The 25,827-nt window shown below is 35.8% G+C and overlaps 1 protein-coding gene across 4 annotated transcripts in view; it reads right to left on the bottom strand.

Annotated features, from left to right (window-relative positions):
- HACE1 (HECT domain and ankyrin repeat containing E3 ubiquitin protein ligase 1) overlaps nt 1-25,827 on the bottom strand; it is a 93,947-nt gene that overhangs the window by 33,577 nt on the left and 34,543 nt on the right. For 3 of the 4 annotated variants that reach the window (XM_036871898.1, XM_036871897.1, XM_036871901.1), the window contains 7 exons: nt 22,451-22,547; nt 21,387-21,488; nt 20,279-20,385; nt 14,595-14,745; nt 7,847-8,181; nt 2,844-2,912; nt 2,510-2,597 (listed from right to left, as the gene is read on the bottom strand). In XM_036871898.1, the coding sequence (XP_036727793.1) occupies nt 2,510-2,597; nt 2,844-2,912; nt 7,847-8,181; nt 14,595-14,745; nt 20,279-20,385; nt 21,387-21,488; nt 22,451-22,547 (949 nt within the window). Of the gene's footprint in view, nt 1-2,509; nt 2,598-2,843; nt 2,913-7,846; nt 8,182-14,594; nt 14,746-20,278; nt 20,386-21,386; nt 21,489-22,450; nt 22,548-23,940; nt 23,957-25,827 lie in introns of those variants that run through there. The other variant, XM_036871900.1, reaches the window with a different exon arrangement.

Here is a 25,827-nt window from a genome sequence, read left to right as displayed (position 1 = left end):
TTGTAATTAGTTAGTATTCTAAGAGGAGATACTTTGAACCTATAAAAATATCCCACCCTTCAGCAAACTTTCCATTCATTCATTAATTCTTTCACTATAGACTTATGGGTTCCGATTTTATTTGCAATATTTTGCCATCATTATTTATTTTGATGTTCAAATTGTTCCAGATTTGGCCAGTAGAATCCATTCAAGTTGGTCCTGAATCGTTTTGACATAACCTCATAATTCTTTGCACAACTTTCTGGCACAATAAGATGATCCAGGCTCATCTTGTACTTTCTCTGAATTAGCCATTTCTCCAACAGGCTCTCGTTCATTGAGAATGGTATTCAGAGACCAAGAAATGGATGCCAGGTTTGCTATATCTATCTAACCACATAGGAAACTATAAGTTCACAATGATATCTCCAATTCCAATCCAATAGTACATGATTCATCGTTTTCCTCCATTTTTTAACTTTCTCCAACAGTGAGACACATTATCTTTACTATACTGACTTATTCAATCAACTGCCCCACCTCATACATAATCAATCTTCTGTCACTGACATGGACCATTCACTGCATAGATACCCTATACCCCACTCAAGCTCTGTCAAACTACTCTGAGCAACTGTCACCACCCTGCACAGTGGACATCCTCCATATACCGCGCCAACTCACGTACTCCGTGCTGAGCTCCCCTTCCACACAAACACCCTCCTTAGCACGTCCAAGCTCCTCACTGGGCCACCACTATGCAAGTGGACACCCGCACTGGTCAGGCAACAAAACCCCCTCTGTGGGTCAAAAAGGTGGATAGCTAACACAGATGCTCTTTGAATGAATACAGGAAGGGAAGAGGGAAAAGGAAGTGAAAAGCAGAGACAGTATTAAATATAGCAAACTACCTCTTTCAAAAACTAAAAGCTTCTTTCACCTGTAATCTCATTTACCCTAGAATGGAGTAATTTAATGTAGATTAAGAAAATGAACTTAAGAACCAGATGGACTTTTAAATTCTGGCTCCCCCACTTAGTAGCTGAATGACTTAAACAAGTTACTTAACCTCTCCAGCTTCAGTAAAGGAGTACCTATCTCACATGATTGTTAAAAAAATAAAATAATCTATGTGAAACAAATGTACGGAACCTGACATAAAGTTAGCATTCAATAAATGCAAGTTATTACTACTACCTTATCTTTTACATCATCATTATTAAACAGATGCCAAAGGAGACCTATACACATGTGTATAATTTTATAAAGATGAGTTCTTAGCTTTAATTTCTAAAAGGATCAGTGTCCCTGAAGACAATTTAAAATACCTATAGCATTTATCTTATGACTACTAACCAAACCATTACCTCCAGTCTAACCTACATTTCATACAAATTATTTCCTAAAACTTTGCAGGATCATGTCATTCTCCTAAAATTATTAGTGGCTCCTGATAGCCAAGCAAATGGAGAGTCTGCAATCTAGCAATCAACATTCCATACAGTATAACCCTAATCTACCTTCCCAGAATTACATCTCATTCCACACCTACACAAAATTTCTGCTTTAACCCACTGTATTTTAATACACTTTTCCATCTATATGTCCTGACCCATATCTTGGCTAGAATGTTCATCTTCCCCATTTAGTCCTATCAAAATTTTGCATGTTTTTTAGATTAAAATCCACCTCCTCTTTGAAATCTCCCTTGACTACAGCAGCCAAAAGCAAGCTCTTCCTCCCTTAAACTCCTATAAAATCAGGTCATACTGTAATTACTATATTTTACGGGTACATTTATTATCTCCCCTTCTAGACTGAATTAAGATCCCCTTGGAGACAGAAGATATCCTTTCTATCTCCAAAACAACTACCATTTATTGAACATATATACACGTCACTATTTAAAACTTATTCTTCACCATGGAGGTTTTATGAGGTTGGTGTCATTATCTCTGTTTTACAGATGAAGAACCCAAGGCTCAAGGATGTTAGAAATATGCCCAAAGTCACATAGCTGCTAAGTAGCAAAACAAGCTTTTCCCAAGCATGTTTCATGAAACATGAGATATATGGAACGAACCCTCGTCGGGGAAAGCTCTCAGGTCAACTAAGTTTGGAAGACTAACAAAGCTAAACCATTATTTTTACCAAAGGGCTTCTCAAAGCCTTTAGCAAGCTGCTGATATGCTTTATTAATCTCCAACAGGGCATGTGTTATATTTCCCAAATGTATTTGGGGATAAAATCCCCAAGGACCATCAGCCTTATAGGACTAGTGTTCCATTTCAGCAATGTGGCAACATGTTGTCTTTGCACATAGTAGGCACTCAATGTACATTTCTTAAAGTTACTCCTCATACAAAAGTAACATACTAATGTAACTCCATATACTAAAGTAAAGAATAAGGTAATGTCACTCCACTTACAGCAGGTGGTCTCAAGTATAATAATTACTGAACAGTATTCAAATTAGCTGAACAGTATTCATTAGACATTCTAAAAACAAGATTAAAAAAAGCACTACCTGTGCTTTTATGATATGCATGAATCTTGACATCAGTTCAGGACATTCAAGGAGGAAGTGAAAGTGGTCAAATATAATCTTGGGATTCCTAAAAGAAAAACACATTGTTTACATGGATGGGAAGGATGAGTAGCATTAAGTGACATGCAAATTTAGATATACAGATATTGAAACAGAATAAAAATACATATTAATCCACACCTACTACACTTGTACTTGTCATTGAGCATTTTTTGAATAGTAACAGAAGTAACATTTTTTCTGTTGAGATAAAAACTGTAAGAAAAGAAAGAAAAGGCTACAAGAGTAATCCATGAAACCAAGAAAGCTTTACCTGTTAACAAAGCATTTTAAAACTTCATCATGTTTGCAGACAAATTCAATGAAACGGGGTGAAGTCATTCTGTGGGGGGTAAAAAACAATCAGAACACACAGACCAAAGTTGGTGATATGGCAAATGTGACTATGTGTTGAATTGGACTGGCTTCTACACACACAAAAAATGGGGTTTGGATTGTCTTTATGGAATCTGAGGCATGCTTAGTCGATTTATAATATGAAATAAATAAATATATATATATATACACACACACTCAGATATATATATAAAATAACTTTTCATTAACAGATGATACAAACAAGTGACTTTCTAAAAACCTTGAAATTTTAAGCATCTCTGTCTCTATGTTTCCAATACAGTTAAGTGATCCTATAGAAAGTGACATTCACCATCCTACATGTTAATAACATAAATGATGCTTAAAACTCAAATATTCTGTACTAATTCCAGATCAGTTCAATGAGTATGCTAAAGATCAGAAAACAACCAAAAACAGCAAAGTATTATTTGTTATTTCTGCAATTACAAAAGAAATTATAGCTTTTCTTCATCTATCAGAAAAGGAAACAATAAGCATGTAGCGTAAGCCCAGATAACTGGGTTTTCTCTACTCTGTAATGCAAGTGCCTGACTTAAGGTTTGATTGGTGAAGTATCCACTTCAAAGATGGCTATCTCGAATAAACACAATGCCAGGCCCACAACTAGATAAAGAGCCAGGATGCCTCCCACTGAGGCTCCTTTGTTTCAGAGATCTTGGTTAATTTTGATAACTGACCATTTGGGCTACTTGTTTTTTTCTCTTCTCATGTTTTATACTCCCACTCTTACGTTTACATTCACCAACAGTGAGCCCTCGAAACCCTAGTACCCTGCCCTCGACCCCAGGCTTGTGTGTGCTCTTTCCCTCTTTCTCTCTCTCTCCCCCCTCTCCCCCCACTCCCCCCATGATGACCTCGCTGTGTGGCCCCAGGTGTGCCATGTAATTTCCAGGTCCTATAAGTAAAAACACTTTTTTCCCCCAAAGTTTTCAATGGTTATTGCTGAAGGACATCCTGTAATCATATTAAGAATCACAAGGGCCAGTCCAGCCACAACATTGGTTATTGATAGGCGTACTCAGCAGGATTGCATGATTGCCCTGCAGTAAGCCAAGAGGAACGCCCTTCAGCTGCAGCTTGCTTACTACCACCTAACTCAGGTAAGGAACATCATCTGGGAAAGGAACACCACTTGCTGGGGATCTGCCTTGCAGCAACGTGCTTTTGCGTACTGCCTCTGTCATGTGTTGCCTGAGACACAAAACCCAAAAGGTCACAGCTGCCAACAATCTCCTCAGAGCAGTATGATCAAGGCCATCTATGGTCTAATGAGACGATGAGACCACTAATTATACAGGCCTTGAATGACTATTAATATGTGTGAGGATCCTCTTCGCCTCAAGGCCAAGGAGAGCTAAGGAGAGTGAATTGGACAGCAAGGTTATTACCGCAACCCAAGGAAAGGCTCTGGGCTAAAGGCACGAGAAGATTCCCGTAGGTGAGGAGGGGAGACCTCTGTCTGTAACCACGGTGTCAGTATGTTGTGCCTAGACTAAGTGTCCTAACCTAGCACAGTAAAAGAGCCTCACAATGGAAACCAATGGCACCACCTGAGGGAAAATACACCAGAGGCCTATGGTCTGTGTCACCACTTCACTCACTACTGTCACTCTTTGTCCACTAACCCAATGGGATATCGGGTCCAATCCCTGGTATAACGCTACTAAAAAATGAAGCACCAGTGCCTCCTAAGAACGCTGAGGAGGTACACCGGCTCTTTGATAAACGCAAAACCCCTTGGTCGCTTCCTGGGCATTATTCAGTGCTATGCATACTAACATGCCAAGAATTTGATATTAGTGGGTTGGCCAAAAACTTCATTTGGTTAATGAATACGCTGTTCAATAACGTTCTTGGTGAAAATGAAAAATGTGTCTTTTATTTTTACTTAAAACCAAACTAACTTTTTGGCCAACCCAATACATTCCAAAAGCCTGGGGGCTTTTCCCAAAGAGCCTGAGTATCTGGTGCTAATAGAGGCCGACCACAATCCTGGAGTATCCTCTTGGGACACCTGGAAAGGAAAGCAGCCACCCACAAAGGCGCTCACCGTGACGTCATCTAAAATTTTCCGGTAACAACACATAAGATCAAGGTAACAGGAAAAAACAAGAAGTAGAAACTGAGTTCAAAAACCACTCCTTAACTGATATTCAAACCCTTCTCAAAGATTTTATGCAACAGGAAGAGGAGAAGGGAGCAGACTACTGCAGGTTTTCTTGTTTGTTTAGAATGAGCTCTAAATTGTTGTGACCACCAAAATGCATCAACTGGTCAGTATCTCTAAAGACCCTAAAATCCATAACTTTCTTAAAGATCCATCTGGACTACAAGCTTGTTTCCTCCAAGAGAGCACAGATGCTGAGCCCCTTTCCGCTTTCCCCTGAACAGGGCAGAACTAAGAAAAACGCCTCACAAGGCATCCCTGCCACCAAGGCAAAAGCTGACAGGGTTAGCAAGGCCTCTAAGTGAGGAGAAAAAAAAGGATATGAGAAGGCAAAAGCACCCAGAGCCACCAATATTCATACCAGGGCACCTCCTCTCCTCACTTGGATATTTAATGCCTGGCACCATGCCGACTCTTCCATACTGCTAAGGCTCACTGTGAATGGAAAACATTACGATGAGGCCCATCTCCTGCTGTGCAAAACTGGCATGGTCCAATGGGTTTATCATTTCCATGACCATAGTGACCCAAGTGACCCCCTCTTCATTTCCAACCCTGGAGAAGCCCCATTTGACCCTGAGTCCAGGGAATTATTTTTACAGGACACTCCCCCTAATTACAGGTTGGCCCTACTACATTTTATTGGGACTGCCAAAACCATCCAAAAGGCACTAAAACTCCTAGGAGGAAACTTACATTCTTTCTCTGTCCCTTAAGATGTAAGTCTTACCATGTTTTTGAAATACAAATACCCTAGGAGGTAACTAAAACTCTGCCCACAATCACCTGAGCCTGAAGGAAAAAGAGAAAGGGAAAGAGGCCTTTTAAAATATAAACTGTTGTAAAACCTCTTACCCAAAATCTAGTCCACACCCTCCTTAAGATAACTTGTCAAAGACAAATACAAATCTTAAAAGTCTTCTCCACAAATATTTGTAAAATGCTTTAACCACTGGAGCAGGTAACCTTAACTTGTTCCATCTGCCAGACACAATTTGGAGTCAAAGGTAGTCTATAAACTAGTAAGTTGTATATTGTTGTACCTGATCCACAGCTAAAATTTTGGAACGGAAGCGATAGGGTCTCTGTGTCTGGCTGCATGTTTATGTATGTCTATACAGATGTATGTTATATGCAAGTGATTTTTTTTCTCTCTACCTCTGGATGGTATTGCCAAAATTAATTTGTAAAAGAGCTGTATTTAATTGGTTTAAAAATAAATACTATGAATTAAGTATTCCTAAAACTCAGTAATAAAGAAACTAACCCTAACGGTTTTCAAGTTCATGTGATCTGGGATAATCTTCTGTAAATAAAAGGTAGTTTAAACTTGCTGGTTTAATTTAAAAAGGCATATCTCAGATTTATCAACATTAGATATAATGCAGACATGAAGCTTTTATTCTACTTGGGTTTACAATTCAAATAAGTTCTTATTATCTAGGTTACACAATTTGTCAGCAAGAAAAATAGCTTGGGATGATGGCCAATTTTGTCTAATGCCTAGTGAGACTTTCATGAGTAATCTAAACATAATTGTTAAGAACAAGTGATTTAAACAGATGTAAGTGGAGTAAGAGTTTAGGTGAACTTTTCAGCAATAGCTGTTTTATGGTATGTCTACTTAAAAAGAGTTTCCCAAATCTCTTTGGTAACTTAAAAACTTCAGAGTTTTGCTAAGTTAAATTAAATGATGGAAAATTTACTGAATATCTAGGTTATTTCCAAATAAGGTAAGATATTGAAACATTAATTACTGAACATAGGTTTATCCACTTTTGGCTTTCTATTACAGAGGAACTAATTATAAATTTGGTTCTCTTAGTAAACATGTCTTGTACCACACTGAAAAATTAAACTATAAGGAAGCACTCTAGTGGATATCAGATTCTAGTCCTGTTAACTGTCTTTGAGGTTTTCTTTTTCTACCTTTAAACTGGACTGGATGCTGAATTTTCATTTCCTCCAATATCTAGCTACAATTCTCCAAATTAATGTTTCCAATTTTTCGCCCACCCTTCTCACTTGGAATCACTGAGAACTAAAACTGCTCCTTTTCCAGAACCATACAATATAAAGTAGGGCAACTTGATGTACAATTCAGAGAAACAACAACAGTAGCTCATATATGGACAACCTTTGTGCCTGTTGCTATATGGGCCACTCAGAAAAATCACCAGATACATTCAGACTGCAAACCAGGAAAATCTAGCAGATTGCCTCCACTTTATCCACTTCAAAGAGGCATCCGCTTCAAAGATGGCTATCTCGAATAAACATAATGCCAGGCCCACAATTAGATAAAGACCCACCCCTCCATCTCCAAGCTCCTTTGTTTCAGAGATCTTGGTTGATTTCAATAACTGACCATTTGAGCCACTTGTGTTTTCTCTTCTCATGCTTCAAATTCCCGCTCTCATGTTTTAAATTCACCAATAAAGAGTGAGCTTTCAAAACCCTAGGCCTCTACCTTCAACTCCAATAAAAAGAGAACCCCAGGCCCTTGAGCTTTCTTTCTACTGGCAACCTTGCTGTGTGGCCCCAGGTGTGTCATGTAATTTCCACGTCCTGTAAGTAATAAACCTTTTTTTTTTTTTTCAAAGTTTCCTGATGGTTATTGCTGAAGGGTGTCTTGCAGTCATAATAAGAACCACAAGGGCTGCTCCAGCCACAACATTGGTTATTGATAGGCAGAGATCAGCACACAAAACAAGCAGAAACCTTCTTACCCTGGAGGCATCTGACAAGAACAGCACATGTAAAAAGCTTGAATGACAGCACTTAGCCGGTTAGCTGTCATAGAAATAACATCCTGACAGTCTGCACTGGCTTCCTGTTTCCCTCCAAGAGCATCTGGTTTAGATTCCCCTGTGCCAGTGGATAGATTTTCATAGCTCCCAGGTCCTGGAGGTTCAAATGCAGGAATGGAAGTACCATCTTGATCTTGGCCTTTTTGTTTCAGTAAAATAGAAGTGATATCCGTTGAGTCCTTTTTGTTTTTCATTAATTCTGTAGCTATTAAAACTAGCCATTCATCTAATGAGTGCCAAAGCAATTCAAGAGGCTAAGAAAAAAAGAAAAGTGTTTTTTTAAAAACATCATTCTTAAACTGCAGGATAAAAAACCCACTCAGACAAATATTATAGAAGAGAATATTTACTCTAGATACTTTTATTTTCCCAAGTTTATGTGTCAGCAATGCCTAAAGGTAAGTAACAAAAACATAAACCTCATATAAATGACAATTTCTTCATTTATAGCAAAAACTTAATTTGCATTTATTTATTCCTTAGAATAAAAAAAGGAAAATTAAACTCTAACAAAAAAAATGTATAAGCAATATTTCTTCTTTTAAAATTTTTCAAATATTTAGTTTTAAACCATACATTACTTTTATGAATACAATCCCCCTAACCTTTACTGTATTAATGTGTCAACTATTTTTAATTATGTTGTTTTTCAATTAAAAAAATGAGAATTCATAAAGAGCTTAATAAACTTAGTTTACTGCACTCTTTACATGGAACCTCTGAGATTTTGAAAATTTATGACGAGAAACTTTAAAATATGACGTGATATTTACACGCACACACACACACACACACACATATACAGGCATACCCAACCACACACAATCCATCTCTAATAACTAGAAACTATCAAATATTGGCTAGCAAATCCATAATTCAAAGTAAAGATTAACAGCTTAATAAAAAAGGAACAGATAGGAGTAAACAGTTTCTTATTTCTATACTATTTAAAATATTCCTTTTGAGAATAATGAGATGTCTTTTGTAAATTAACAGCAAACGGAATTTTATCTTGAAAATATTATGTGATCGCAAATGCTATAACAGGACTAAGTACTAGAGAAAAATGAAATACATATATCATCTCTAGTAAACAGTAGTTTTCAACACAAGGAGAAATATAAATGCCCAACTACTATTAAAAGACATGCTCCTGGGTAGCTAATGTACAGCATCGTCACTATAGTTATCAATACTGTATTGTACACTTGAAAGTTGCTATGAGAGTAAAGCTTTAATGTTCTCACCACAGCAACAGCAACAAAGTGGTAATTATGTGAGGTGAAGGATATGTTACCTAACCTTACTGTACTAAATAAACATTTTGCAAAATATACTTGTATCAAATCATCACACTGTATATACCTTAAAGTTACTCAACCCTATGTAACAGTTACAGCTCAGTAAAGCTGGGGGGAAAAAAGACCTGCTAGAACATTTTTTAATCCCAAAAAAAGATGAACAGTGGAGGCACAGGGGAGCAGGGGGGATAGTGGTTTAATGATCTCCCATTCCTACACTATTCTAAATATTCCTATTGAGAGTGATAAATTGTCTTTCTACAAATGAATATAAAAGTTAATCTTACTTTTTGATTCTTATATGATCACACAACGCTACAAACTAGACCACGTGCTTCTGAAAGACCCACCCTAAATATTTCAACTAAAAGAAATAACCTGGGCTTCCCTGGTGGCGCAGTGGTTGAGAATCTGCCTGCCAATGCAGGGAACACGGGTTCGAGCCCTGGTCTGGGAGGATCCCACATGCCGCGGAGCGGCTGGGCCCGTGAGCCACAATTACTGAGCCTGCGCGTCTGGAGCCTGTGCTCCGCAACAAGAGAGGCCGCGATAGTGAGAGGCCCGTGCACCGCGATGAAGAGCGGCCCCCGCTTGCCACAACTAGAGAAAGCCCTCGCACAGAAACGAAGACCCAACACAGCCATAAATAAATAAATAAATAAATAAAAAACTAGGCAGTTAACCTATCCATTGGTAGACCAAATTGGTTTGAAAAAAAAAAAAGAAGCAATTCTTTGAAAAAAAAAAAAATCTCCAACTATAATTCTTGATTTAAAAAAAAAAAAAAGAAAGAAATAACCTTACTTTTAAAGACCACTATGTAAAGAGATTATACAACCATATTCGGAACTTTAGGAAATGTTTAAATAACCTGTTCTGCCAAGCAATTCTTTACAATTATTATCTAATAAATCCCCCTGCTGTTATCGTCAGCCTTTCTTCAGATTTCCAGAACACTCTCTATTTGAGAATAATCTACTTATTGAATTTGCAAACAATTAAATCACCCCTAAGTCTTCACTTAAAAATTAAACCAAAAAGCAAGAAGGAAAAAACCCTACCAACATCAACAAAAAACCAGTTTACTCATTCAACAAATATTTAGTTAGTACAGCCTAGGTAAACAGGTAAGCAAAGTGAGAAACTAATTTCTGAGAAGCCCTTTCTGAGGTTGGAATGAGCACCCTTCTCCTGCACAAAGAAGGCTTTTCCACGGTTAGTCACAGCAGCTGGATGCCTAACTTCTTAAAGGGTCCCTGAACTGCTTAAAAGAAGGGCAAGAAGCACCAGCTGCCATCAACAGTGACATGGTACCTTCACTGAAAATGTCTTAATTTTAATCATGATCCAAGTTTGGGTCTACAGTCTCTCTTCATGAGAAAAACATTAAGCCCTGCTATAAAAGATGAAAAGAACTTCTTATGTCAGCAAAACTATTTAGCTTTACATCAAACAATGAACTTCCAAAAAAGAAAGAACAGGTGGTGATGAAAAACTGCTCAAAACAAAAGGAAAAAAGGAATCATTGCCCTCTAAGTGAGAAGAACTAAAACCCAGAAAATCCCCACACTAGATAGAGATGAAGGCTAAGGCTGGAAGTGGCACCTCTCCTCACGTGCATGAGAGCGCTGAGCCTGAACTACAACCATCCTATTCTCAAATACTGACAACCTGCAAAAATTAGAGGTGAATTCTGAATAATTCCAGAAATAATATCCAAAAAAAGCCAGATCTGTGTAAAAATGATAGTGACAATAAAGATACCGAGAAAAGCTAGAAAGAGTTTTCAATAAGGTAGCACAGCAAAGAATTAGAATGAGGAAAAAAAAGAAGCAGTAAATCATCTTGGGCTTTTCTTTAGTTTTCTCTTTTTCCTACTGTTTATTTCTTCATTCACACATGCACTAAAACTAAATCCCAACCTTAAAGCATTTTTACCTAGGGAGTTGTCCCTTTGAAGAATTGTTCAGAAAATTCATTCCTCAATAACAAAAAGAATACTGTGACAATAACTTTAGTTTCTAACTGTAGTAGCAGTCACAGACAGGAAGTGTTAAAATAAATTTTAAAAATTAAAAATAAACAATTGCAAACCATATCTATGAGGCTTTTTATACTCATACATAATAATGATAAAAAACATCAATACAAAGTACCGTACATATTAACTGTTACAGAAAAATGAGTCAATGACTATGGAAAATATTAGGCTTCTTGGCATTATGAAAATATTACTTCATTTCATATTATTGAGTGATCTTCACCACAGAATTATATTCTACCTATAACAACGATTTGACAAGCATACATGATTTTCAAAACATTTCAAGTTAACAAGTCAAAGCTGTAATATATAATCCCAAACTTGTTGGACAATTAAAAAAATTTCAAGATCCATGTGCCAAATGAGATACAACAGGAAACACTGACAGGAAAGCATTACTAACTTAAACTTATTAATAGCATCTTGAAATTCTCTGTTAATCGGACTGTTCTCAACTCCATAATGTCAAATGCCACAATCCAAAAGATAAGATCTTAAAGTTAAAAGTTTCTCAATCTTTCTTGGCTTCCAAATTTCCAATTATAATTCTATGAAACCGTTAACAGTCACAGCTTACTACTCACAAAAAAAGAGCATATCAAGATTCAAGAAGCCTAAACTCTCTTCCCCATGCTCACCCTACTTCTGTAACCAGAACTACTTTCTCCTTCAGATGTTCCAAAGTTCGAAAGGCTCTAGATAAAAATCTCTTAACACTGAAAGAAGGTCTAAGTGTTAAGATTAACTTAAAGGACTTCTAAGATAAATCAGAAAACTAATAACAGGATGTTAAACAAACCTACTACAAACACATGGCCTATAAACCCACTCATTCTTAATGGAAAACCCATTAGCTAAAGCCAACAATAAAGTGACATAGTAACTAGTTAATGAAATAGAAAGTAGGGATCAATTGCTACCTTAGACAAAATGTGGTAAAAATTAAAATGGTATTTCCAATCTAAAATTGCAGCAACTCACCAGATGGTTCAGATTTTTACAACTTCAATCATCCCAAAATGAAAAGAAGACCTTAAATACATGGATGACAGTGTAGTTTCTATTTTTATCCTTGTAAGTGGGAGGGCAGATCATTTTGCCATCCTCCAAAGAGTCCACATTTAATTCATAAAATTAGATAGAAAGAGATTAATCAGTTCCTTAAGAGTAACACCTGTTAATGTTTTAAAAAACTGGCTGGGTTTGTAACAAAAATGTTTTACCAAAGTGAAAGGTCAAAATTTAAGAGAAAATAAGTGCTCAGAGACAAAGGCAGTTGTCAAAGATACAGGAAAAAAAAAAAAAAAAACCTTAAAAAGAGAAATAAAGATGCTAACAAATGAAATAAAAGAGAAGGAAAGAACTTTACATATTATATATATCATTGATATATAACAATGAAAACAAAGAGTCTGGAGTCCATAAAAGAAAATCTAAAAGAAAAGCAATAATATTCTTTTCTACTCTGTTTTATCTGTACTGACTGGCTAGATAGAAAAATAACATTTAAATCAAGCACTAAACGCCTATAAAGAGGTTACTTAGCACATAAGTATTTTCTGATATCATTAGCAACAGGTGGCAAATTGAAATTTTAACAAAAAAAAAGATGATAATAAATATAATATATACTCAATTTGTCAATAGTGACCATATCTATACCTGGTTTGATTTTCATTCATTATTACAGATGAATAGAAGGACAAGTAGAAAAATCAATCAGGGGAAGATTCAGTAACTAACTGCATGAGTTAGAACACATTAAGAACAACTTCCTGTAATATGAATGTTTGAGCAGTGAAACTCACTTAAAACAGCACTAACAAAACAGAGGATCAATAATTCAAATTCAAATTTTACCAAGACAGGAAGTTATCACTTCTAACTAGTATTAAAGGAAGTGGTACGTTGAAAAGCTAAAATCTGAATTACAAAAAGATGCATAACTTCCTTCTTCCAGGAGATGGCACAATAGGAGAAAAAAAAGGAAAAAAAAGACACACACACACACACACACACACACACTCGCGCGTGCGACTGTGGGCAGAGGGAGAAGCATGCACATGTGTGGCTGAACACTCCTGCACCAATGTAAAAAAAAAAAAAAAAGAGCCTGAAGCAGATGAACAGATGCACAGAAACTGATACATAACTATTCTAAAAGGTTATCATACCTATTCCAGGTATTAAAGAATTGACTACTGTCAAAATGCTTGCAAACCATTTATCTGTGTCTGCCAAAAACTTGCCATGTAAGAATAGAATCATTTAGCATACATCATTAATTTAACTTTATATAACTTCAAATTTTATAGATAAGTAAAGCTGTCAATCACAACTAGTTTTTGAGGATGTGGCACATAAAAACATTTATATCACCTTTTGGATAGACAACCGATATCTATATAGGTTGTCTATATAAATACAGACAACCTATATATTTTTCGGTATATATTTATACCCAAAAGATTGTTTAAAGAAATATAATTTCTCATGAACCCAAAAGCTAATTTTATACTATGAAAAGCTCTCCAGATAAATTACCTTTAAAAAAATAACCTGAAAACAATTATTAAATTACATATTTGTCCAAAATCTGAGTCATTTGAACATATAATGCCATAAAAAAGCATTAACAATAGCAATTATAGTCATGTACCATTTTGCTTACTTCACAAAATTGTAATCTGACATGGTTACACTGCCTTGGAAATCTGTCTTCCAAGGATTCCATTCATAAATGTGCTTGTAAAGAAGCGGCAGCTGAAGCAATACAAAATACATTAAGAAAATACCTCAATGTTTCTTCCTTGAAGTTACCCAAGGAATTGTTAATAAACCCAATAAATGAAAGTAAACTTATTTTAAAAAAACGGACACACACATAACACAAACGATAATAAAACCTAAATAAAAACTGGATGTCTAAAAAATAAAAATAAAAAAAAAAAACTGGATGTCTTCTTTCTTTCTGAATGAGAAATATTTTTTAAAAATTGTGATGGCTGCATTTAGGACCTATAATCCAATTTTAAAAAGTAGATTTAATTATATTTAAACATTAAATACCTTTACCTTTAGAATAAAACACTACTGAAATTAAAATTTTACTTGTAAGAAAAACATAGAAAGCTCACCAAATGAGACTTGCTGCTGATTAGACAGAGATGAAAGGAGAAAGGTCTTAGTTTACAAAGCGTCAATCACTGGTATAAACCAAATTTACATCCTGTTTATGAGGTTTCCAATTAATGAATGTATGCTTTGTCAAATTCATCTCTTTTACATCTATCTTCCTAACAACATCATATACTTTTCTGACCTTGAACACCTGGCTTCTTGGAGTTTTATTCCCATTGTAGCCCATATCGATTCCATTACTGGGAGAGGATGGACCAATTCGAAAGACATGACAAAATATCCTCACAATCCTTAAAAGGCTCTTCATTTGAGCATCATAATTACTAGATATGCTGAAAATAAAAATTAAAATATGAACAGATTAGATGGAATAAAACAAATTACATCTTAAATTACTTATTTTAAAACATTTTCATTACATTTACCATCTGTTTCATAATTTAACGAGTAAAATTTCTTTCCTGTCATGATATGGGATGGAATGTTTTGTTTACCAGGAAGTTAGCAAATGTACATTATTTGGATTGCATGTGAATGATTTATTTACTTTTAAGTAACTAGAATATAACCGATGATCAAAGCATAAAATATGAAGAAAATCACCAGTACAGAACAGTATATTTATAAATTAAACTAATTCTTTAGAACTCTGAGAACATTTCACTGAGAACCAATAGTAGGTATGTTGATTATGACCTTAGGCCAACCCACAACTGAATTGTAGAGGCTGAACTCTACTATTCTATCCATAACCCCATTTTCCCTAACCCATCCCAGAATAGTAACCAATTGTTCACATACAGAACATGTACAAATTGAATAATCTTAAAGTTACTATCTGTATCAAGGTGGTTCTCCATATAATGGGTTGTCTTATGACTGTATATAAATAAGGGAAATACATCCTACTATGAAAAAGACTGATCTAATTAATACTAAACTGTATTAAATATAATATAAACTTTCTTTGACTAATCAAAAAGCCCTTCAAAATCCCAGTGCCTGGGGATTGTTCATCATCATCATGAATATCAATCATTACTCTTCCACAGAGAAACTGTAGGAGTTAGGGTAAATGTGTATTGAATCTAATGACAGATCTTAAAAAAAAACTTGTTTTTCAGGGGTGGTTTTATTTTGAAACCTCCAACATCAGTTACCTTGTATTACAATGGTTACACAAAAGCAGAGTAAAGAGTTGCATGACATTTGGGCAGAATGATATGACTGCCTTTGCATAAGTTTAATCCTCAAAGCTTACTCTGTCTTCCTCAGTTCATTAAAATCTTCCTCTATGGTATTTTTAGGTATCCTCTAACATGAAAAACAATAATGATTAGTTATGTGGAAATAGCAAATGCCTATTCTAAGTATTCGGATTTGATAAGTGAAAAATCAGAGAGTATTTTTCTCTTCTGGTGACAACTGAACCAAAATTTCCTGACATTTTTACTTCAACATTCATGTTGTTCTCTCATTCTAAAAATTATTAAAATGTTAAAAACAATACATAAAAATTAGCTATCAGTTACAAATGTTAGTAAAATACAATAGCTATTGCTATCCATACTGTATTTGACTGGGACAGCTACAACACATTAGCAAAACTTTTTCTTGTTCTACTAACTTTGAGTCAAATGTGTATAGAATCATTAGTTTAACTCCCACTGATTTTTACACATTTGCCTTTACAAAGTTGTTTTTAATGCTATATCATAAGATTGTTGAGACTGACAAAAGAGAAATGCAGTATGGTTGAAACTATTTCCTTCTTTTATTGTGTTGAAGCTATTGGAAAAGTTAACTCCAATGACTCTCAAATTCTTCTATGAGAAAGATGAGAATTTAATTTTCCTCTGTGAAATTACCATATATATAAATACTTGTTTTAAGTACCTGATTTAGGGAACTTCATGAGTTATCTTAAGGTAAGAAGTATTCTCTTATACAATGGAGTCTGAACATCATCAATTATTAATATAGTCTAATAACAATCTAATATTAAGATTATTAGACTATATTAATATTACTTTACCCAGTTTAAACTTCTTCCAAGTTCAGTCACTGATCCAAAAAATGTCATTTTTCACTTTCCAACCAGTGAAATATCTCTTTCGTATTATACGAAAAGATCATAAAATCCAAACTTCATCACAAACTGCTCCAGCTCATCACAAAATGATCATTTCTTCCCAAGCCACCAGGTCTCAAACTAAAAGTTTAAAAATTAGTTTCCTAATTCAAAGCCCTGTCAATGTACTTACCTTTGTTAATATAAGATTATAGTTTCATTCAGTGTCTTACTTAGCAAATAGCTGTGAATTCTCTTTTCATTTGCACATTGGTAACTATCTTTACCTTCAATCATAAATATATAGGAAGCAAGATAACTCACTTACTTAGTGAAACACAACACTATGTGCAAAAGGGCCCGCAGTAAATATTTACTATCTTCAGCAAATATTCCTAGAATCACTTAGACAAAAGGCTATCCATTTTTCCGAAAGTATGCTAAATAACACCTCAATCGTCGCTAATTAATACGTATTTGAATTATTTTCTTAACTAAAATATCTATTAAAATAAGTGGCCAAAATTACATCACATTGTGGGTTAAGAAACATAAAATGATTGACAAATGAACAAAAGAAAGACAACCTGCAAAAGTGCCATTAAACTAAATTGGCAGGGGGGAATGATTTGTATTTGTGGTCCTCTTAAGAATCTACTTTGGTAGCTGTGAGATAACAGAAAAAAATATACATATTGTTTTCTGTCCCCACCCCTCTTCCTGGCACAGAGCTCCTAAAAACCCTGTAATTTCTGAAGTGATAAGTGCACTAGGAGCACCTCCTGTTCTCATATTGGGTCTTTGACCCTGGTTCCTGACACAGAGCTCCTAAATCCCTTGGAATTTCCTGGGTGATAGCAGTAGCTTTTACTCTAATGAGGCAACTCTTAGCGGGCTTTTGGATGGGGGTTGGTCACCAGAAAGACCAAGCAATGATTAGAGGCTTGTAATTTTCAGCCTTATCCCCCATTATCCAGAGAAGGGTAGGGGCTGGAAATGGAGTTAATGATCAACACACCCATGTGATGAAACCTCCACATAAAAAACAAAAATATGGGGGGTTCAGGGAGCTTCCAAGTTGACGAACACATCCACAAACTGGGAGAGTGACATTCCCCAACTCTATGGGGACAGAAGCTCCTGTACTATGGACCCTCCCAGACCTCATCCTATGTATCTATTCATCTGGTTGTTCATCAATATCCTTTATCATATTCTTTAATAAACTGGTAAACAAAAGTAAGTGATTCCCTGAATTCTGTGACCTGCTCTAGGAAATAACTGAATCCAAAGGGGAGGAGGTCATGAAAACCTCTGATCTGTAGTCAAGTAACAAAAGTTGTGGGTAATCTGGGGATCCACTAATTCCAAGTGGCATCTGTGGTGGGGGACAGTCTCCTAGGACTGAGCCCTTAACCTGTGGGATCTGATGCCATCTCTAGGCAGAACTGAGGTAAACTGTAGGACACCCGGCTGGTGTCAAAGAATTGCTTGGTGTGGGCAATAAAAACTCCCACCTCTGGTTTCCAAAGTGTTGTGGGTGTGGTAGTAGTGTGAGAGTAAAGGAGTGTGGATGTGGTAGTAGTGTGAGAGTAAAGGAGAAACACAGCAGGAAGACTAGGTTTTGCCAAGATGGTACCAATACAGTAAATTCTAACACAATACTAATAACCAATACTCGTTACCAATCCCAACAAAGAGATGTTTACAGACCAAATTGGCCATAATAACATACTCTATAAGACATTTGAAAGGTATCACGGTAAATGGTGAGGCAGTAAGTCTAGCAAGGTAATTTTAAAACTTGTTCTGGCACGGATCCCTCTTTCCTACCCTGTTTCTCCTGTTCCACTAATATCCCTGTCATTTTTAAGAGCTAAATTGGAGCCCAGGATCTGCTCTTTATTAATTAGTAAGGATGTAAATCCTGGTTTTTCTAGCCTAGCAAATCACTGAACTTCAATTTTCTTATATATAAAATGGAGATAATATCTAAATCACAAAGTTACTGTGAGGTTTAAAGGAAATAATGTATCTGAATGTTCTTTAGCTTATTTGAACCTGCTTAAGTACGTATTAAAGGTGAACTTAAAAACACAGAAACATAAATGCTTTCTGATTATTAGGAAGAGCAGAAAATAGGGCAGAGATTTAAGTAGAAAAAACAAGTTTTCTAATGTAGGAAAACAGGTTAAAGGTATTATGAGGAATTTTAAAAAGAACCATCATTATCACCAGCATCATCATCATCTCTACTACAGGCCAGGCACAATGGTTGGCACTATGCTTACAGAACCTTATCATTTCATTCTTACAACAATTCATTAAGACATTTACTATCATTTTCCAACAAGGAAATAAAATCCTGACTAGACTGTAAATTAAATGTAGGGTGAGATCTTGCCTGTTTTACTCACTGCTATCCAGCAGATGGCCTAGTGGATAGCAGGCACTCAAAAATATGTATTGGATAGATGGGTGGATGATGAAAGGAAACTCCAAAAAGTTACTTGCTGGGGTCACACAGTAAATGGTGATGTCTGGATTAAATCTGAGTCTAGCTGACTCCAGAGCCCATGCTTTTTACTCAGTATGTCTTAGAAAGTCTTCATCATGTAAATGGATTAACAGAAATGACTAATAAAAGGAGAGCATTATGTAAAGCTGGAATTCAATGAATCTTACAGACAAAGTTTAAAGTAGCCTCAAAAGTTGAAAGAGAATAATAGAAAAATTAGCAAATGGCATACTGAGTAGGACTGCTGAAGAAAGACTTAACAGCTAAAAAAACACAAGAAAGTAATCTTGGACCATGAAGTGTAAGGGGTCTTCTAAGCAAACAGCACAGAGTGTGATTCTGGTCTGAAGTATATGAAAAGTACGAAGGAAGACAGGAATAAAGGGCTAACATAACGGACTTGACAATGTAGCTGATTTACAGAAGCAGCATAGAGTTGGGAGGAACAAAGTCCAGTTCCACATACAGAGGTGAGAGAAGACCACGATCTATTCTAATACTGTCAATGTATTAAAAGTTGACGTGAAAAGAAAACTATTGGGTTAGCCAAAAAGTTCATTTGGGTTTTTCCAGCTTACGGAAAAATCCAAACGAACTTTTTGGCAAACCCAATCAAAGGAAGAAAGCATCCATAACAGAAGTGGGCCAAATTTAAGCTAAGAAATAACACATTAACCATTTTTAAATGGCTGTTTACTCCTAACTGGGGTGACTAACCACATACAATCAAGCGGAGGTACAGGAAAATATATAAAGGCATTAACTTCATAGACTTAGTGATGAGCCATTAAAACCACAGAATTGGAAAAAACAAAGAACTGAACTGAGGGGGACAGTTCAGGGAGAAAACTTTATAAAGAAGCATGAGGGTATAATACTGCAAGGCTGAACAGTAGCCTATACCCAGTTTTGTAAATTACTGATCAAGATTCCTAAACTATGTTCTTGATTCTTTTTTATGAACATTTTACTTACATGACTAGTCTAAGCAATCATTTTCTAAAATTCTAGACACATAAGCCCAAATCCACTTAAGTAAGTCTCTATTTTTAGTCTCTTTAGACAGGCTAAAGTCTCCTCGGGAATAGCTGATTGCCCTGATCCTTTAAAACAAAACAAACAGTGATAACTCAACAAATGTTTAGAACATCTTAACACTGACAAAAGACATCAACAAAATAATCAACAAAATAAACTATTCCCAGAAAAGCCTAAAAAGTGACAAAGCTGACAGATATTGCTGCCTACTGATTTGCTTATATTGTGAAACACTTACCTAAGCAACTTATGACCATTTGTTGTGGCAACTTCAGCAAGGCTTGTTAGAATCTTTAAATACTGGTTCTCACTTTGCTGAGATAAATGCTCCAGAACTTGCCGTAACTAAATGTTTTACAAATAAAAAAATGTGACTACATAATAATCCACTAAACTTTGTCAAGAAATTAAGTATCTATTAGTTTACTAAGTATCCCAAAGCTCAATTAGTTGAAATCAAGTCCTTTACAGTTATTTGGTCTTGCATAAAATCAAAAGCTTATAGAGAGATAAGATGACATACAATGTTTGTTCAAAATCACCCAGTGAAAAAGTATAAATAGAGAGAACAGAAATCACCAAGTTTATTCATGGAAAATTCATACCAAACTTCTAAAAATATAAGAAAAAAACTCTGTAATTATTCAAAGAGTAGAACTATTAACAAATACAGAGCTCAGTAAACTAGTGATTACTAATCGTAACATGATATTCCTCCTTAGATTCTTTTCCTCTACCTATGGGAAATATTCTAATCATCTTAAGGAGAGATCAAAGGCACAGAGGACAGAAGACTCATGGGGCCAAATATTAGCATAAAGTTTATTAATTCTTATATAATTCATACTTAACCTATAATGCAGATAAGCCAATTCAAATTTCTTAAATATTTATAATAATAAAATCAATAAACACATTTGTAAAATGCCATATACACCAAACATGAACAAAGCTTGTTCAGGGGCTTCCCTGGTGGTGCAGTGGTTAAGAATCCTCCTGCCAGGGGCACTGGTTCGAGCCCTGGTCCGTGAAGATTCCACATGCCACGGAGCAACTAAGCCCGTGTGCCGCAACTACTGAACCTGAGCTCTAGAGCCCGCGAGCCACAACTACTGAGCCCGCGTGCCACAACTACTGAAGCCCACATGCCTAGAGCTTGTGGTCCGCAACAGGAGAAGCCACCGCAATGAGAAGCCTGCACACCACAACAAAGAGTAGCCCCCGCTCACCACAACTAGAGAAAGCCCACGCGCAGCAACGAAGACCCAATGCAGCCAAAAATAAATTAATTAATTTAAAAAAAAAAAAGCTTGTTCATTTACCAGCTACCAGCACAATTACATTACCATGTTTTCTCGGAGATCTTCATTCTGTGTCATTTGAATAATTGTCTGGAAAAGCCTCGGGTGATACTGAATTAATACTTCACAAGTCTCTCCATATCCACCCTAAAAACAAGATTTAAAATTATCTAGGTTTAAAAACAAAACTCCTAAAGGAAAACATTTCTTCTATATATAAGTCTGACACCAAACATGTGGGATTTACACACCAACCAATTCTCCAATTCTCTGTGGATACCGATTGGGTGTCCTACACTTTAATTCAATTATCATGCTAACTGCCTAGAGTTAGGGCAGACCACACAGTAGGGTTCAGTCCCACAAGAGTGCCCCCCACTTCAAAAGCCAATCACAAGTCCAGGTCACCCATACTTCTGAATAACCAGCTGTAAGTAAGGAACTCCCACGACCTCCTCCTCAGGTTTGATAATTTGCTAGAACAGCTCACAGAACTCAGGGAAACACTTTATTTACCATTACCTGTTTATTATAAAGGCTACAACTCAGGAACAGGCAAATGGAACAGATGCACAGGGTAAAGTATGTGGGAAGGGGCACAGAGCTTCCATGCCCTCACTGGGCGTGCCACCCTCCCAGCACTTTGATGTGTCACCAACCCAGAAGCTCTCTGAGAACCACACGGTTTAGGGTTTTTATGAAAGTTCCATTACACAGGCCTGAATGACTAAACTCAGTCTCTAGCCCCTGACTCCTCCCCGGGGGTGGGGGAGGAAACTGCCTTCTAATTACACGGTTGGCTCATCTGTCAACCAGCCCTGTTCCTGAAGCTACCTAGGGCCTTTCAGCCACCGCTCATCTCATTAATATACAAAAAGACATGCTTATCACTCTGGAGATTCCAAGGGTCTTAGAAGCTCTTGTGTTAGGAACTGGGATAAAGACCAATATATATTTCTTATACTATCACAGGTCCTTTTAAAGATCATATTCTTAACAGAACAAAAATCTTTGCACCCATCCTCTCATTTGAGGAAAAAAAGTGAGCTTATCTGTCTGTAAGTTTCTCTTACAAAGTAAGGGACTAAGAATATATATTAACAACATACCTGTACACATAAATCCAGAGGGGTTACTCCATTTTTATCTGGCAGATATTTGGCTCCTCGCAACAGAAGAATCTGTGCTGTGTCTCTCTGACCATGACTGTACAGAAACAAAGTTTAAACATATAACCTTTTTAATTTTAAGTCTTTCTCTATAAATTATGGACAGTTAGTATCAATCAACAGAGGATTAATAATTTTTAAAAATTGAGAGGAAGATCTGAACTACAACCTCAACCGTCAGAAAAACTTCCCAACGTTAAGTCATAGTTTTACAATTTAGATAAGAAACTGGCCTACTGAATCTTAGAATTGAACTTGGGACACATTACCTACAATAAATCATAATATTCTGGGATAAGTTGCTGGTACTCAGGCTTATGCTTTATTTTTTTCTTCCAATCTTTTCCTTCTCAACTCTAGCCTGACCACCTTCCTACCACATACATCCAAGTCTCCAGACTTCTTAGTCCAAAAGAACCTCAATACTCAAAACAAAAGTACATTTTATGACACTTTAATATGTGGTAAGAAAATAAAGACAAAGGAAGGAGAAAAGACAAATATCAAAATGAGTAAATGGGGGGATTCATTAGCCAAAAATATTAACTGCCAACCTTAATTTTATCAGCCCACTCAGTTTGGCTTCTGCTGACAGCTATTCAATCTGATCTAGAATGAACAACTCTCATCCACATGCCCCATTCTCTCTAATTGCTCTTTCAAGTAGGTGTAACACCCACTCTTTAAGCTAAGAGGAAGCTGCTTTGGGGGTAATAATCACTAGACTCTACATTTCATTATTAAATGAGCTAATCTGATCCTACACACAGACAATAAAAAATAAATTTATAATGCAGGGACATTAAAGTTTAAAGCTAATTTTACAAAATGCCCAAGGAAGTCATACAGTTTGGAAGAGTATCTGATCAAAGAATTTTATTTTGTAAATTGATACAGTCACTATGGAGAACAGTATGGAGGTTCCTTAAAAAACTAAAAATAGAACTACCACAGCAATCCCACTACTGGGCATATACCTAGAGAAAATCATAATTCAAAAAGACACATGCACCCCAATGTTCATTGCAGCACTATTTACAATAGCCAGGACATGGAAGCAACCTAAATGTCCATCAACAGAAGAATGGATAAAGAAGATGTGGTACATATATACAATGGAATATTACTCAGCCATAAAAAGGAATGAAATTGGGTCATTTGTAGAGATGTGGATGGACCTAGAGACTGACATACAGAGTGAAGTAAGTCAGAAAGAAAAACAAATATCGTATATTAACGCATATATGTGCAATCTAGAAAAATGGTATAGATGATCTTATTTGCAAAGCAGAAATAGAGACACAGACATAGAGAACAAACGTATGGACACCAAGGGGGGAAAGCAGGGAGGTGGGACGAATTGGGAGATTGGGATTGACATAATACACTATTGATACTGTGTATAAAATAGATAACTAATGAGAACCTACTGTATAGCTCAGGGAACTCTACTCAGTGCTCTGTGGTGACCTAAATGGGAAGGAAATCCAAAAAAGAGGGGATATATGTATACGTATAGCTGATTCATTTTGCTGCACAGTAGAAACTAACACAACATTGTAAAGTAAAAATACTCCAATAAAAATTAATTTTAAAAAAAGAATTTTATTTTGTAGATGAAAAAAATTACTATTCAAGCACAAGTGAAACTAGAACTCAGATCTCTGGTCTTCTAGACCAATACTCTTCCCACAGTACCATTACCTAAAAAGGTATGTTATTTCACAAAGACTACACAGATTCCTCAGAAACTTAAAACAAACAAATAAAAACAACCTATTCTTTCTTTTCCACAAAATGACGCTGCATAAAGTATAACTGGACTTAATTTAAAAAAATAGGATCAAAAAAAAAAAAAATAGGATCATACTAGGAAGCTGGTGGCAGACATCAGGTATATCACTCTCTTGATACTTTACTGTAATACTGATTACCTTCCTTAATACAAATATCGACAGACGAAAACTAACTTAAGAACAATACCTAATTTACTCCAGAAAAAGCAGAAAATCAAGAAAGCAAGTACATCAGCAATCCCTCCAAAAGCAGCAGTAACTAATTTTACTAGTCTACATTAAGAAAAATCTTCATCAAGCATCATTTGTCATTTGCCAGCTGGGCGTGCTGGCCAACACATTATATATTACAGCTAATAGGAATTACTTTATAATTAACACTGTTCTATTCCGTGTAATACCTAAGTGAAAAGAAACTAACTTGAGCTTAATTTATTTAAGGAGTCAGTGATTTCTTTGCTAGGACCCAAGGTTCTGAGAAACCCAGATTTGCAAAGTTATTCTGCTCAACTCTAATGACATTTCTTTTACAGTTATTCATTATCTGTGTTAGATGTGTTTAATCTTTCCAACTAAACTATAAACTTCTTGACAATACCCTTGTCCTATAACACCAAGCATGGCTTATAACATGTACTCAATATACTTGTTGAGTTATATGATGGGCTTTAATTTTAGATACCATTCATCTGACAAGTAAGCATTAAATAAGGTACTAAGCTACACAAAAATAACAAAAAGACCTGAATCGTAATTTATTTAGGATTAATTTTGTACCACATATAGCAACAAGAATAATTAATATCAAGAAAAAAATACCACTATGACATTTTTAGAAAGCTGGAGTAATTTCGAAAACTACATTAAAATCTCATCTGTGAACAGGTGGCATTTCATTTCAAAAGTAAATTAAAAGAAATGATTGCTAATAATATATAAAATCTGCATAACTTCATTAGGGCCTCAAGTGCCCCCAATGTGTGATATTGCAAAAGATAAAGATTATCCTGTTACAGACTGCTCAAAGTGTCACATGAAAGATTTTTCAGTTCAAATAACTGCAAAAATTTGCTCAATGAATAATTATTCTTTACAATTGAACTTATTTTTTTATATTGATTGAGATAATACTCCCTTCAAGGAAATGCCAGTGTATTTTCTGGAAACTAAGAAGTTGGCAAAGATTTGACTAATCAGAAACCTGTAGTGCTTCTAAAGCACTTAGAACTGATTTCTCAAGCACTTTCAAGTCTCCTAACTTCAGGCTCTTGCAGTGATACAATTTGAAAACTTGGCTAACAGTGCATATGTACTATCTATATAACAACGTTTTTTGGAACTGCTTATGAAACAAAGAGGCCATATTTTCTAATGGTCCTTTTCTATTCTAAAAGTTTGCAGTTTTGAATCTATGGACTGTTTTACGTGGCTACTTTGATTGGGAGTTTCCTATTTGAAAGGAGTTGCTTGGCAGTAGCTGCAAACTATGTTCAGAATCTTACCTGTTTCTCACTTTATTAC

Source organism: Balaenoptera musculus, chromosome 12 (genome assembly GCF_009873245.2).
Source record: "Balaenoptera musculus isolate JJ_BM4_2016_0621 chromosome 12, mBalMus1.pri.v3, whole genome shotgun sequence".
Classification (NCBI taxonomy): domain Eukaryota; kingdom Metazoa; phylum Chordata; class Mammalia; order Artiodactyla; family Balaenopteridae; genus Balaenoptera; species Balaenoptera musculus.
Note: the sequence above shows the minus strand (reverse complement) of the source record. Positions and strands in the feature narration are given on the sequence as shown.